At 50.3% G+C, this 14,092-nt stretch overlaps 1 protein-coding gene across 2 annotated transcripts in view; it reads right to left on the bottom strand.

Annotated features, from left to right (window-relative positions):
* Positions 1–1,083: 1,083 nt before the first annotated feature.
* Positions 1,084–14,092, bottom strand: part of CNNM4 (cyclin and CBS domain divalent metal cation transport mediator 4) — a 39,084-nt gene continuing 26,075 nt past the window's right edge. The window contains exons 2-8 of one of the 2 annotated variants that reach the window (XM_045204691.2): positions 10,726–10,869; positions 10,270–10,404; positions 9,154–9,323; positions 8,799–8,895; positions 7,176–7,238; positions 3,881–4,062; positions 1,084–3,614 (exon numbers count right to left, since the gene is read on the bottom strand). In XM_045204691.2, coding sequence (XP_045060626.2) covers positions 3,417–3,614; positions 3,881–4,062; positions 7,176–7,238; positions 8,799–8,895; positions 9,154–9,323; positions 10,270–10,404; positions 10,726–10,869 — 989 coding nt within the window. In that variant the 3' untranslated portion in view covers positions 1,084–3,416. The remainder of the gene's footprint in view (positions 3,615–3,880; positions 4,063–7,175; positions 7,239–8,798; positions 8,896–9,153; positions 9,324–10,269; positions 10,405–10,725; positions 10,870–14,092) is intronic. The other variant, XM_053925880.1, reaches the window with a different exon arrangement.

Genomic DNA, 14,092 nt, shown 5'->3' with positions numbered 1-14,092 from the left:
AACTGCTATGGACAAAAACAAGACTAGAAGAGACAGGGGCTGGGACCATGCTGTTTATGTAGGGTGATCTAAGAAGGCTTCTCCAAGGAGGTGACATTTGGACAGGGCCAGACCAAGCAAGGTAAACCTCGCAAAGAACTGGGGGAAGCATATTCCAGGTGGAGGAGACAGTGAATCCAAGGGTCCTTGTGTGACTATCTCCCTCTAGGGGTCTTCCTCATTAAACTCACTGAGGGGCTGGTGGCACCTGGCATGCAACAGGGGCTTTAACTTGTGGAACAAGTGGGTGGATAACATTTATTCTTCCCATCTATACACAACTTTTTGCATTTGTTATTTATTTTACCTGGAATGTCCTTTCTGCCTACACAAGTGCCTCCCTTTCTTTAAAGGTTCCCCCCAACTTGGTGGCTCTGTTAAGCCTCACTGGCTTGAGCCCCTGGCCTCAACCTAATCATGTACTATGGGCAAGGCACCTGTGGGCACTGCAGGAGTGGATGTGGTGAGGTCACTCTCAGGTGGGCTCCTCAGGAGAAGAGAACACTCACTCTGAGACCAGGAGGCAACTGCACATTATAAAGCAACTTGATCCTATCTCTGGATTAAGCTCCTTTCTCCTTCAGCCTCACTGGCAGAAGACCCTGAGGTGTCCATTTTACAGGGTTTCTAATTGTGGTAACTGAGCACATTTGCCAAGTATGTCTAGCAACTCCTGTGAGGCCAGCCTTGATTATACATATTTTGTAAATTGTATTTCTCCTTCTTTAAAAAAAGATTTTATTTACTTATTTTTAGAAAGAGAGGAGGGGAAGGGAAGGAAACAGAGGGAGAGGAACATCTGACCCGCAACCCAGGCACATGCCCTGACCAGGAATTGAACCAGCAACCTTTTGGTTCACAGGCCAGCACTCAATCCACTGAGCCACACCAGCCAGGGCTCTGCCTCTTTTCTACTGCTAAACTATCCCAGAATACTGGCCCCTTGCCCTGACACAAGTGACAGCCAATCACAGTCACTTCTATTTCTATGACAGGTACTGAATATTGACTAACTCAAAAAGGCAAATTTTAGACTCACCACGATTTCCTATTTCATTTTTTATTACCAATCAAAAATAAATTCCATATATTGTTTAGCAAATACCATTGTTTTGTGACAAAAGACACGAGTCATAACAACAAAACTCCCCGAGAGTCAAACTCATAACAATGCCAAAATAAATCACAAAAATATACAAATTAAAATCTTACGCAAAATAAATATGAGTTACTTGCTCTGGTGGCTGTGACCTGCCTACCCATTTGGTGGCCATCTGCAAAGGCCTCCCTTACACAGGAAGATGTGCAGGAATGGGCCAATTCCAGGGCAGACCTCAGCTCAGGAACCAGAGGTGGGAATAGGAAGCGAAAAATTGCACTGGGAAGAGGAAGTCATCGGACCAGGAATATTTGGAAATAATTATCACCCTATGCAAGAAGTGATTATAAAAGGGGAAGAGGAGTGGGTGGAGGAAGAGGGACCATCTGTTGATAGTAACTATGTGTGCAAAGAGGTAGCTGTGGAAGTATGTGCGCCTACTTTTACTTCACACACACTCACTTGGTTCAGGCCAATGTGCTTGGCCTCACCTGGCACTCGGGTCTCAAAAACACAACTCTGCAAGCTTCCATGTGGATCAGCAAGCTGCTCCTGTAGAAAACTAAGGGGTTTCCCCCACAGGGAACAAAGGTCCAGTGTCTTTTTTCCTTCTGGCTGAGAACCCATGGGTGTCACCACCTTCTCTGACTTTTAGGAATAAATTCTGTGACTGGCCAGGGGCAGGCATACTTGGTGCTAGACATTTCCTGGTCCCAAGACAGGATTCTCCAGGTACCTGAAGAGTAGAGCACTTGGGGTGACAGAACTCACTGGCTGAGCAAAGGACAGTACTCAGGTGGAAGGCCTGCAGAGTCTGCCTCGCCTGATCTCGGGCCCCAGCAACTGTTCCATCTGACAAAAGGGCCAACGTGGACCTTGGTCCCGCAGTCTCCCCAGCAGTGGGAAGCCTGAAGCTATCTATGTAGCAGGGACTGATTCATCCCCAGGGAAAAGGTGGTGGGGTAGGATTTCCTGTGGGCGTGGAGCTCCATACCACCAGCTTCAGCACAGGCCATGATGACATCTCACACTAGGATTACAGACATGGGGGAAATGTGGCCACCAATTGTGTGCCTTTAAGGTGGAAACTTTTCCTGGGTCCTAGAAGTGTATAAAGAGGACACATAAGCCTCATCTACGAGGGAAATAGCATGGGCATGAAGAACTCGTTTAGGCTGGCTTCCTACATGTTCTGTTCTCAATCTCCAAGAGACCTTGGGGTTTGGTCTAGAAGTAGGGAGTCTGGAAAGCAGAGTACAGGGGTCAGACCGGTCTTTGGTTGTGGGGTGGGAAGGGGATGGTATTACTTGCTAACAACGCACATACCCAAGAGATTCCCTCTTAGAACCTAAAGGAGTATCGCAGACAAGTCACCTCTAGTGTAGATGCTGTCCCAACACAGGGGGAAGCCTTTGGTAAAAGTGAGGGCAGCCTGGGGAGCAGGAGTGAGCAAACTGAAAGGTAGGAGACCCTGCCTAACCCATCAAGTCAGCCCCATTACAAGGGGACAGCTGTCCAAAGGGGCAGATATGAGGCAAACCAAGGGAGACAGTGGTGACAGTAGCCCCAACTCACCAGGAGAGCTTATCATCAGGGTTCCCAGAAAGTCCTGGATCCACCAAGTGACAGGAGCAGGGCTCCTCTGCTGTAGCTGGGAGTATCAGTCCCTGCTCACAGTTCCTCAGAATCCCCCAGCCTTAGCAACGTCAGACTAGCCTCTGTGCACACGTCCAGGCGGTTATCCTCAATGCTATTTGGTTCTTTCCTTCCTGGGAAGAACAGGGCCTCTGGGACCCTGCTGTCTTTGGAAGGCAAGGAGGAGGAAGAGTGGGCTCCCTGAGTCAGGGACATAGCCAGAAGGTTGCAGCTGGGAGAGGTAACGGCTATTGCTTCCTGGAGTGAAAAACCCTTTCAAAGTTTTTGTGGAAAAAAAATTTTTTTAAAATAAAGTTCCTTAACCCTGTCTTCCCTTCTGCATTCCCTTCCCCAAATGATATTTTAAAAAAGGAGCAATAAGCCTAATTTAGAAAGTCTCCAGTAAAAACACAGCCTTTCTTGTGGTGGCTGCTCCACGCCACAGTCCAGGGCTGGGCAGCCACTACTTCAGAGCTGTTCACAGGTCCCTGTCAGAGGCCAGCCTCCCCACAGGCTGGGGGCCACCTGGCTGCTAAGTAAGACAGGCTCTCTGCACCCCATCTGGCCTGACAGGCTCCCTCTCTTCAGCTGGGCCCACTGGGGCGGCCCCCGTGGAGCTGGCGGGGGGCCCCGGGCCCTCCTGTCAGATGGTGCTCTCAGGACCAGCTTTGTGCAGCGTGGCATTGCGCTCGTTGAGGAGAGTCGTGGTCTCGTCCACCACAGGCAGCTCAGGCTTGTCCACCAAGTTCTCCGTGCAGATGGTGCACCCATCCAAGGGAAACTGAGGGCAGTTGTCCATTCGTGAGGCCAGCAGCCCGTTCTGGTACTGCTGCCGGGTGATCTGCAGGAAGAGGGGGGAGGGTCACTAAGGGCAGGGCTGGGAGGCCAAGGCCACCAGAGACCTGGGGAAGCAGGACAGAGGCTGGAAGTGCAGAAGGAGGATGAGAGCAGAGTCTCTGGAAACCCATCAAGAGTAAGCAGCAAGACTAAGTACGACACTCATGTCAGGCCTGGGCCCTGCGTTCTGGGTGGTGGACGGAAGAAAGAGTTGCTGGCTCCTGAGGCAGTGATCCAAATGCCCAGACCACGGCCACGGGTAGCACTCACCTTAATGTACTGCAGGTCCATGAGCGCCCGGACACAGAAGTCAGAGACATACTGGCCCAAGACAGAGCTGCCAAACTGGTTGCTGCTGCCTGTCAAGGGGGCTGCGCTTGAGAGGTCCGTGCGGTCCGGGTAACTGAGGGAGGCTGAGCGGCTCAGGGGCGTGGGGTGCGATGGGGAGCGGTCTGTGGGGAGACAGAGGCTGTCAGGCCCCACCACCCTGCTGCCCTCACAGCCTCTTGTCTAGCCTTGTCCCAAGGATGCCCCAGGGATGCTGCCCCACCAGGAATGGGAACACTTCTTAAGGACAATAAGAAGCTCTCACCGCAGAAGCTCTGACCTCATCAAAGCAAGTGAGTTAGTTTGTTTAGCAGTGTTGCGCAATAACTATTAAAAAGTCTACCAAAATAAAACAGAAAACAAAACCAAAAACTCAGGAAGTTTATGGCTACAGAACCCAAACAACTGACCAATCAAGGGCAGCACAATGGTTACCCTCGTCTCAGTAGCGCCTCGTGTCAATGGACACAAACCACATACCTTTAAATTACATTAAAAGAAAGATTACACAATTTGCACTCTCACAACATACACATACACACACACACCTCAACATGACACCCTGCTCACAACTAAAAATGCTCTTAAGAGGTCAAAAGTTTGTTCTGCACATGACCTGTTCTGTGTGGACAGTCCTACCCACTGGTGTCTGCTGAGCCCCAGCCAGCCTGACAGGTGTCTGCAGGCAACAGGTTCCTTTCCCAGGAACTAGAGGCTCCAGAACTTCAGGCTTCCTATTCCCAGTTAGTTCCAGTCCTCCTCCTGGGAGGCAAAGCCTGGGCAGTGTTGGCGGTGCCTCTTCCCGCCACCAGGGGCAGCTCAGGCCTCATTCCGTTGACTGTAACCAGAAAAGGCGGATGATTCAACCTCAAATGAGGAAGGATCACACTCCTTATTTTGAAAAACAAACCGCACACATTATTATGCATCATTAGCTCTAATTTTAAAAACACTTAGAAAACAATAAAATCCACGAGGAAGTTAACTGTGAAGGCATGCTGGCTTGTTTCAAACAAACAGGAAGTAGACTAAGCTGATTTGCTTAGTTAAGTACTAAATTACTAATTACTAAATTAGTCATTCTATCAAATAGCTCAGTGAAGAGAGCAAACATCCGGGTGACTGAATGACCAGTAGCGCTTTAACAAAGTGGGAATGAATCAGTAATGTGCCATCTTAGCACTTCATTCAGAAGACAAGGGAAAGCTGTCTGGACATTCCACCACGGGGTGGTGCACAATCATTAGAGGGTCATGTGCGTGTATCTCTTACTGCGTTACTTACTCAACCTAAGTAACACCACTGATGAAGTTCTAGAAGAAAGCAAATACTGAGGATATCAATATTCCACATTAAGGGGAACATCTGAGATCTTGCTTCCTGGCAACTGTCATCAATTCAGTTCAAATAAACTCTTATAAAAATTCAAAAAATACGTCACATTAATCATTTGGGTCATGGAATGCTTTTAATTAATGCTTATTTACATTCCAGAACAGGAAGTGAATTTAAAACCAACACAAATTGGTGACATGGCCTATTAAAAATAGAGGCCCCAGAGAAAAATACAATGAAATATGAAGTGTTTGTTTCTGAATAATGAAATTACAATGCTTCTTAATTTTCTTAAGACTCTTTTCTATTTTCCCAATAAGCTATGTTACTTTTATGATTAAAACAAAACAATATATAGAAAGCAGGAACTTTTAATTTGGTAATTCTACTTCTAAAAGAATATTCCATGGACATAATCTCAAACACAGAAAACATTCTGCACAAAGCGGTTCACACCATGGTAGTATTTAAAATGCGCACCCCCGTGCGTGAGGGGGGTAACAAATGAAGGCACATCTGCTTGATGGGACCCTGTGGCTCTAACTAGAAAGCTTATGGAAAAGCATCTCTGGTCCCATGTCAGGTAAAAATATCAGAATTCAAACCGTGTATGCATGAACTCCTGGCCATATGTGAAACAAGAAAGTGCAGAAGAGGAAGAGGGAGGCTGCTCAGTGAAGGCCAAATGGCCCGTCTGTTCTCATCAGACGCCCCCTGCTCAGAGGCCATTACCGGCTTCCAGCTTCCTCTCACAGCCAAAGGTAGGTTGTGTTTGAAAGGGACCAGTGACTTTTTAGTCACCTTTTAAATTTTATGGTATTTTTTAAGAAGAGGATCAATAGAAAAGTGTGCTTTGATACAGTGAAGAAGAAAAAAAACAGATGTAGGAATGTAAAATGGGAAACAGTTAAGTAGGGTGCTAGGTCCTTACGCCTGTGGAGGCTCAGGAGCTTCTCTAGGTGACACACTGGGACTGGAGCTCAAGGCGCGAGCCACGCTCTCGACCTCCTCAGGGAGCACCAGGCCAGGCCAGGATTCCGGTGATAAGGCCAGCATCCCCTGCCACCATCTGGCGTCTGCTGCCTCAGAACATAGGGAACAGAGATCCCTCGAGTGAGCAGGAATAAGTCTGGCCAACGCAGTCCCACCAGTCCTGGAACAGGGCTCAGGAGTGCAACATACCAAAGGCCAGAAATACCATATGGCATTTGGCTTTTTCCTAAATACTTAAGACTGCCACATTTTAGCTGTAACAGAGAAAAAACAAATAATAATTGAGCTCTAACTAAACATTTACATCAATTCCCTCATTGCTCCCAACAATTTTAAGGGCGCATATGAGGAAACCAAGACTTAGGGAGGCTGAGTCAGTCCCTCAGATCATTTGCTGATAGCTGTGGAGATGGCGATCCCAGGACAGTCTGACTGTGGCTGCACCGCTAACTGCCCAGCCACTGCCGCCCCTGCTAGAAAGACACCAGCAGTCACAGAATGAAAAGCAAAGCCTGTGGAGACGGTTGGAACGTTTTTTAGAGAAAGCTAGTATGACCAATCTGTGAGTGGCCTTGATCAGGGTAGCTGAACAGCTAGGCGCATCTGGCCTGGCTAGGAGTAACCCTCCATCCTAGCCTATCACCTGAGAGACAGAGAGAGTGAGTGAGAGAGAGTTTATGTATGGCACATGCATGTGTGCACACCTTTTCAAAGACTAAAGAACCTTCAGGGAAGCCCTTCCAGGACCAGGGCAAAGCCACCTAGTAACTAGGCCCCAGGCCAAGCTGGCCCTCAAGTGTGAACAGGTAGGAAGAAGCCCCAGTGCCTAGTGGGGCAGGTTAATGCAGCTGCAGTGTGTGGGCTCAGGCGACAGGTGGCAGTGCAGAGTTCTCCAGCCATGCCATGTTACCTGAGAGCCAGGAGAGTAGGGAGTTCCGCTTGCCAGGCGGACACCCGACCTGGGTTGAAGGCACTGGAGCAAAAGAGGAAAAGGTCAGTGGTGGGAGGGGTCCAGGTCAGGAGGCAGGACATGGAGCCAACAGGAATGGGCTGGAGAAGCAGACCTGCTGTCCAGGCTCCCTATAGCAGCGAGGAGGCACAACGGAAAAGGAGACACGGCTTTGATAGGGAGGGTGCACAGGGGATGCTGGTGGACTGGGCCCAAAGTTCCCACAGGGAATCCAGAGCCCTGAGAAGTCATCTCCTTTCCCGTCTGGCCACTCCAAATGGAAACTGAGGGTCTCCAGGTCAAGGAAGAGAGCCCAGGGGCATGACCCGGGTCTCTGAGGCACTGCTGCAGAGAGAGTACCTGGAGGAAATGTCCCATAATTGTGTGCCCTTCTGAACAAGATTTCCCCAAGCTGGATGGCAAGAGGTGCTCTTAGGAGGGGCAGAGAAGTCCTCCCCAAGGCTCTGGAGTCTTGTCTCTCCTCTTCCCCTCTTCCCTCCCTCATAGTCCACTCATGCTGGTGGAGGGGCAAAGCTCTGTCATGCCCATGGATGAGCTGAACTGTGTCAATAATCATAGATGCCCCAGGTTCCCACACAGGGTCCTCTTTGTCAAAGGACAACAACTGGCACTGCCAAGGCTCCCAGGAGCTGCAGCACCCCCTTCACCGTGTAGCCTGTCCCCCAGCACCAAAGTGGGCTTCCACTCCCCAGCCCGCAGCCACAGGTGCCCATCTTTTGAGGCTTGGAGGGGTCCCAAGACGAGTGAGGAGCTGCGCTGGCCCCTTTAGCAAGGGGTATCCGAACCACCCAGGAATGAAGAAGCAGAGGGCACCGGGGTGGCAAGAGGCCCTTCCTTGGTCTTGCCAGAATCTCTCCTGGAGGTTGTGGCAAGTACTCTTTTTGCCCTCAAGCCCCTTTATTCTATCACAGCTGACACTTAACCAAGAGGCAGCAGCTAAGCCCTAAGAAATCAAACCTGTCTGCAACCTGCTCTGGCCTGGCTCCCAACTGCAGGCACCTTGGACCCCTTCACCCCCATCCCTTGGTTCCCCTCTCCCAGTTTTCATAGACAAAGCCCTGTAGCTTCCATCCACTTGCCTCCTCTCTCAACTCTCCACCTGCCATGATGGCCAGTGAGGGCCACCATGGCCTGCTTACCAGCTGGCCCATTCTACTATCATACTTCCCCTGCTCAAAGGCCATTAACAGCTTCCTGCTTACTATCACAACCAAACACCATCAACTTTCTGGGGCTCCCCAACTCATCCTTACTCCCCCGTTTTCCTGCCCTCTGGCAGGCCATTTTCCCCACTATCTCAGGACACGCTCTCAGCTCCTTCCAGGCCTTTGCTCAGAATCCCGCCCCCGCCCATCCCATCCTCTGAATTCTGTCCAAAGGAGCAAGTGACTGATCTTCCAGGCCACCTCTTCTAGGCCCCAGTGGTTCTAGCACTCACTGGTTTCCCTCTCCTCAAACCACCTAGGTTATGAACCATCTAGATTCCAAGGTACTGGGGGCCACTAACAGCCGCTCCACTCCAGGGCCACTGGAGGGCAGCACCGGGACAACCCAGCAACTCACCAGGGGGGCCCGAGGACAGGGCCATGGTCCCATAGTAGGAGAAGGCACCCGTCTCAAACTTCATGTTCTCCTTCCCAGCCTCCACCTCCACCTTCCCCTGAAAGAACACAGGGTTAAGGTTACAAAGTGAGAAAAAAAAAATGAGGCAAAGGGAGACATGAGGGGTAATGGCACTGTGAGCCCAAGGGAAGAGCTCAGGGGCCCTGACCTGAGGGCTCAAGGGTGGTCACTCTGAAGAGAACAGGCAGGAGGGAACACAGGCTCAGAGCAGGGCACACACATGGTCTCAGGGCAGGAAAGCCCTGCGTCCCCACCATCTCAGCAGTGGAGAGAGCAGATGCAGGCAGGCACTCACCTGCAGGATGAGGATGAAGTAGTCAGCCGGCTTGTTCCGGGTGTACAGATAGTGGCGGACATAGTATTTGTTGTGCTCATCAAACTTGAGTTCCTGAATGACGTCTGGGTACTTGAGCAGCCGAAGCAGGATCTTCTCTGATATCAGAGAAGGGCTGAACTGGGGGACCTCTGCAGGGGGAAAGAAGGGGATTTCATATGGGGCCAGGCTGGGCCCGCGGGGACACAGTCACTGCAGTGCAGGGACAGTTCGCTCACTGCCAGGCCCTTCCATTTAGTTCTGAGGGAAGGGAGGGCCCTGGGCTCCAGGCAGGTCGGACTGGAGTCTGTCTGCCTGCTGGGCTTGAACAGGGGCCCCTGTACTACCACGGTATGTATGACCTTGGCAAGTTACTTAACCTGTATCTCAGTTTCCTCATCTATAAAATGGGGATTAAAAACTTCAGAGTTGTTGTGAGGTTCAACAGGATAATAAATGTAAAGCACTTAGACACACTATTGGCATATGGAAGGTGTTTGATAAATGTAATTATCATGATCAACATCATCCGTATCCTGGCAGAAAAAAACAAAGGAGAAGGATTTACTGAAGTCAGATTGCTGTCAAGGGAGGGCATGAGCAGGCTCTTTCTCATCCATCGCCCAGGTCCCCAAAGAAGATGCGAATCCCGGGTGAGAGACGTGACATTGATCTAGAGGTCAAACCCTGCAGTCAAGCCAGCATATGCAGGTAGAGGGGAGGCAGGAGAGACAAGAACAGAGCCAGTACAGGCTCCTCAAGGGGATGATGCAGCAAGGACTGTGCACTGCCCCTGGGTGGGCCCACAGCATGTGCAAGGGCCTACTTCTCCCCCCTACTCAACGAGACTCAGTGAGCCTCTCAGGTCCTCCTGGGGCTTACTTATTTCAAAAGTAACTTGACGCTTCCTAGAAGTTTGCAAGAGGGAAAGCAAATCACAGGGCACACCCAAGGATGTGGGAGCCGCCTCACCCCATCTGGGTTCCCCCAAATCTTGCATCTGTATAGCCTCGTCCCACGGGGAGAGTAGCCAGGGACCCAGTCTTTCCCCCCCTATGACTGTCCCACCAACAATGAAGGCCATCCTTTCACTCTTACCCGTGGACAGAAAGCGGTGAGCAGCCAGGAGTAGCTGAGGTGAAATTTTCACCTTGAGTTCGTTGTCAGCATCCTTGAAGGCTGAGAAGTCCCGTTTGTTCTTTTCAGACACCCGTTTCCGGCTTCGGTTGTCAGCTGCAAGAGAATGAATCTGGAGCTGAGCATGCTGTCCCCACAGTGGACTCAGAAATAGACTGGAACCGGCTTGCCAGCTCTCAGCTCAGCAGTTCCTCCCTCCACACAGAAGCTGCAGTGCCTGGGCCAGGGCAGGTCCCCAGGCTGATGCTGAGACACAAAGGCCAGGAGGAACCAAGGCAGCCTCTGCTCCCTGGTCTAAGCAACATGCTTCCAAACCACCACAGCCTACATCCTGCACTGTGGGCTTACCACCCAGGACAGCAGATGTCAGGCCAAAGCGGGAAAGCACTCTGGGCCTGTGGGGAGGGTGGAACTCACTGTACATATCCGACTCATCCAGGATCTCGGACTTGATGATCTCCTCAATGACGTCCTCCAGGGTGACCAGGCCCAGGACCTCATAGAAGGGGTCCCCTTCACCTTCGTTGTTCACCTTCTGCACGATGGCCAGGTGGGACTTCCCTGGCAGACAATGCAATGAGTCAGACAAGAGCAGAGGAAACCAGTCATGAGACTCCTCCACCAAAATGTTAACACACTTGGGGTCATGAGTCATTAGGGTGGGGTCAGGGGTGGATTTTTTCTCTTTTCTGTATTTCCTGAAGTTTCTATTGCAAAAAGATACCGCTTTAATGAAAAATAAAACCAAAAGTATTTTTTAATGTTAGTGCATTAAGGACTATTGGTTTAAATAGAATGAAAATGGTCCTCCTGGAGAGGGAAAGACCCATACTGACAACCGGTGGGCTGAGAAGCCCTAGATGAGTGCCAGCTGGACAAGGGGCTCCTCAGAGGGCACCCACCTTCCATGGGGTTTCAAGGGCCATTGACAATGCTTCACTGGGCTCCTTAGCAAAACTGCCCTGCAAGTACCCTGGGGCCATGCCACTCACTGCCCAGTGCAAAGGCTCTGCATTCCAAAAGCCATTAACAAATTAGCCCGACATAATTAGGCCAGGCAGGCACTATAATTAAAGAAAGGCCACCGGTTCAACCTGAAGCAAGAGAAAGTTAGGAAGGGGGTTGGAGGAAAACTTTCCACAGAAGCTTTGTGAGGTGGTTGGGTTTCCCAGGCCCTCTTGGGTCCCCACCCTGCTCTTGTGCCCCTGAACCCAGTGTGTGACAATAGGGAGACAGTCCAGAGGGCTTGGCCCGCACTCCAAGTTGAATGAACAGTGGGACACAGATGTGGAACAGCCTCAGGGAGAAAGGCCTGGAAGAGCTGTGAAGGTCAGGTCAGAGTCTCCTTACAGCTTCCCCATCACAATCGAATCTTAGGGCCTCACTCTAAGGCTGTCCCTGTAGACAATGTTCTCTAGATTTCTTAAGGCCATAGGAACTTCCCAAACCCTAGCATATGCTCTTCAGAACTCCTAGAGGCCTCTTAGGGAAAATGGAGATGCCATTTCTTATATTTCTTTGAAAAAATATAGTAAAAAATATCTGAGTACACCCAAGTGATGGGGAGAAACACTGTCCTGTGAAACATTCTCACACACACAGGGCAGGTCACTATGATACACTTATTTCTATCTTTGAGTTGTGGTCGAAACACTTTCAGCACCTTGCTAGACAAAACCATGGCTAGATTCAATTTTAAAATTTCCTTCTGCCCCTGGGTGGTGTTGCTCAGTGGACTGAGTGCTGGCCTGCGAACCAAAGGGTTGCCGGTTCAATTCCCAGTTGGGACATAAGCCTGGGTTGCAGGCCAGGTCCCCAGTTGGGAGCGTGTAAGAGGCAACAACACATTGATATTTCTCTCCTCTTTATCCCTCCCTTCCCCTCTAAAAATAAATAAATAAATATTTAAAATAAAAATTTCCTTGTGTCTCCTACAGATAAGCCAATAAGAGCAACGACCTGCCAGGGCCCTCAAGCAGCAGCCAGTCCGGGCCAGGGCCTGGCCTCTGTGCCTGCTAGAGGCAGCCCATCCGGGAGAGCCCTCTAGGGAGGAAAAAATCGCTCTGAGGGGCCTGGGGCAGTCAGTTTAGCCTGTGTCATCAGGCAGGAACCAGAATTAGAGCAGGTAGCTTTTACCACCTTCCAGACTGATAACTTCTAGAAGCCTGGTGAGCCCAGTGCAGGTGAGACAGGCCTTCACAGGCACTCTGGTTGGTGGGCAGGAAAACAGGCACATTTCAGGAGGTTGATCTGGCAGCATGTCTCAAAACGAAGGGTTTCTAACCTTGGCCTGAGAAACTCCACTTGCAGGAACTTATCCTGCATTTGTAATCTTCACTAATGCAGAAAGACACAAAAGCCAAGGGGGTCATCAAAACATTTTTTCACAGAGCCTCAAACCAGAGACAACTGAAATCAATACCATTGGAGCAGGAGGGCTCAGCAGGGACTACTGCTGCCTGGGGGGAGACAGCAGGGCCAGAGGGACGAAATGTCGAACAAAACCCAAGACAGGCCACTAGTGGAAGAGCAAGTGATGGGACAGAATGTGTGGTGCCATCTGCCCACATAGAAATGGGGGTTTGGGGGTGGGGAACCTTGCAATGTCTGGAAGTAACAATGGTCACCTCTGGGGGCTTTTGAAGTTGAGGGGGTGCAATTATCACTTACTCTATATTCCTCCATATTATTCTAATTGATGGGCATGTTTTACTTCTATATTATTATTATTAATCCTTACCTGAGGATATCTTTACTGATTTTAAAGAGAAAGGAAGGGGGAGAGAGAGAGAGAAACATCAGTCCTGTTGCCTCCCATATGCACCCTGACTGAGGATCAAAATCGCAACCTATGCTTGTGCTCTGATCAGGAATCGAACCTGCAACCTTTTGGTGCACTGGACAATGCTCCAACCAACTGAGCAACCCAGCCAGGGCAACTTCTATACTTTTTTAATTGAGAAAAAATTAAGGGGAAGCCCTGGCTGGTGTGGCTCAGTGGATTGAGTGCCAGCCTGTGAACCAAAGGGTCGCCAGTTCAATTCCCAATCAGGGTACATACCTGGGTTGCAGGCCAGGTTCCCAGTAGGGGGCGTGTGAGAAGCAACCACACATTGACGTTACTCTCCCTCCCGTTCTCCCTCTCTCCCCCAACTCTAAAAATAAAAAAATAAATAATTTTTAAAAATTAAGGGAAACAAAGGAAACCGGTGAGAGAGTCTAGCGTGAGCAAGGGCCCTGTGCCTGTACTGCCGCACATGGAGCCCCAGGAATGGGGTGCATCTCTGAATGCTGCCCAGTTAGCAGCACCCTGCTCATACCCCAGAAGTCAGAGCCCCTGCAGACTCAGCTTCAACAATCTGAGGAAATGTCCACCCACTGAAACTTCCAATAACCCACGGTCAAGGGTTACACTAGGCCTCACCAGGAAAGGCTGGCAGCTCCTCTAAAAAGCAGAAATATTCCTCCTGTGGGTGAATTGAGCTGATTCCTTGAGCCTGATTAAGGCCACTCTCAGCCTCTCTGCTTTCTGAGGCTACTTTGTCTGTGGAACCCAGTGGTACATGTGGCGCCCTCCAGTGGCAACACCATCAAGCCGGGTACTGTGTAGATGTGCAGACCTGGGAAACGGCCTAGTCACCCCTACCCTGTATCTGAAAGAGCCTGGTGCACTGGCACTGACTATGGCTGGCCATTTGGGGGCCCCACACAAAGGACCACTCAGTCACTTTCTGCTGATCCAACCATCACACCCTAGGCTGTGTTTGACTTTTCTAATTTTTCT

The sequence above is a fragment of the Desmodus rotundus genome, chromosome 5 (genome assembly GCF_022682495.2).
Source record: "Desmodus rotundus isolate HL8 chromosome 5, HLdesRot8A.1, whole genome shotgun sequence".
In the NCBI taxonomy this organism is placed as follows: domain Eukaryota; kingdom Metazoa; phylum Chordata; class Mammalia; order Chiroptera; family Phyllostomidae; genus Desmodus; species Desmodus rotundus.
Note: the sequence above shows the minus strand (reverse complement) of the source record. Positions and strands in the feature narration are given on the sequence as shown.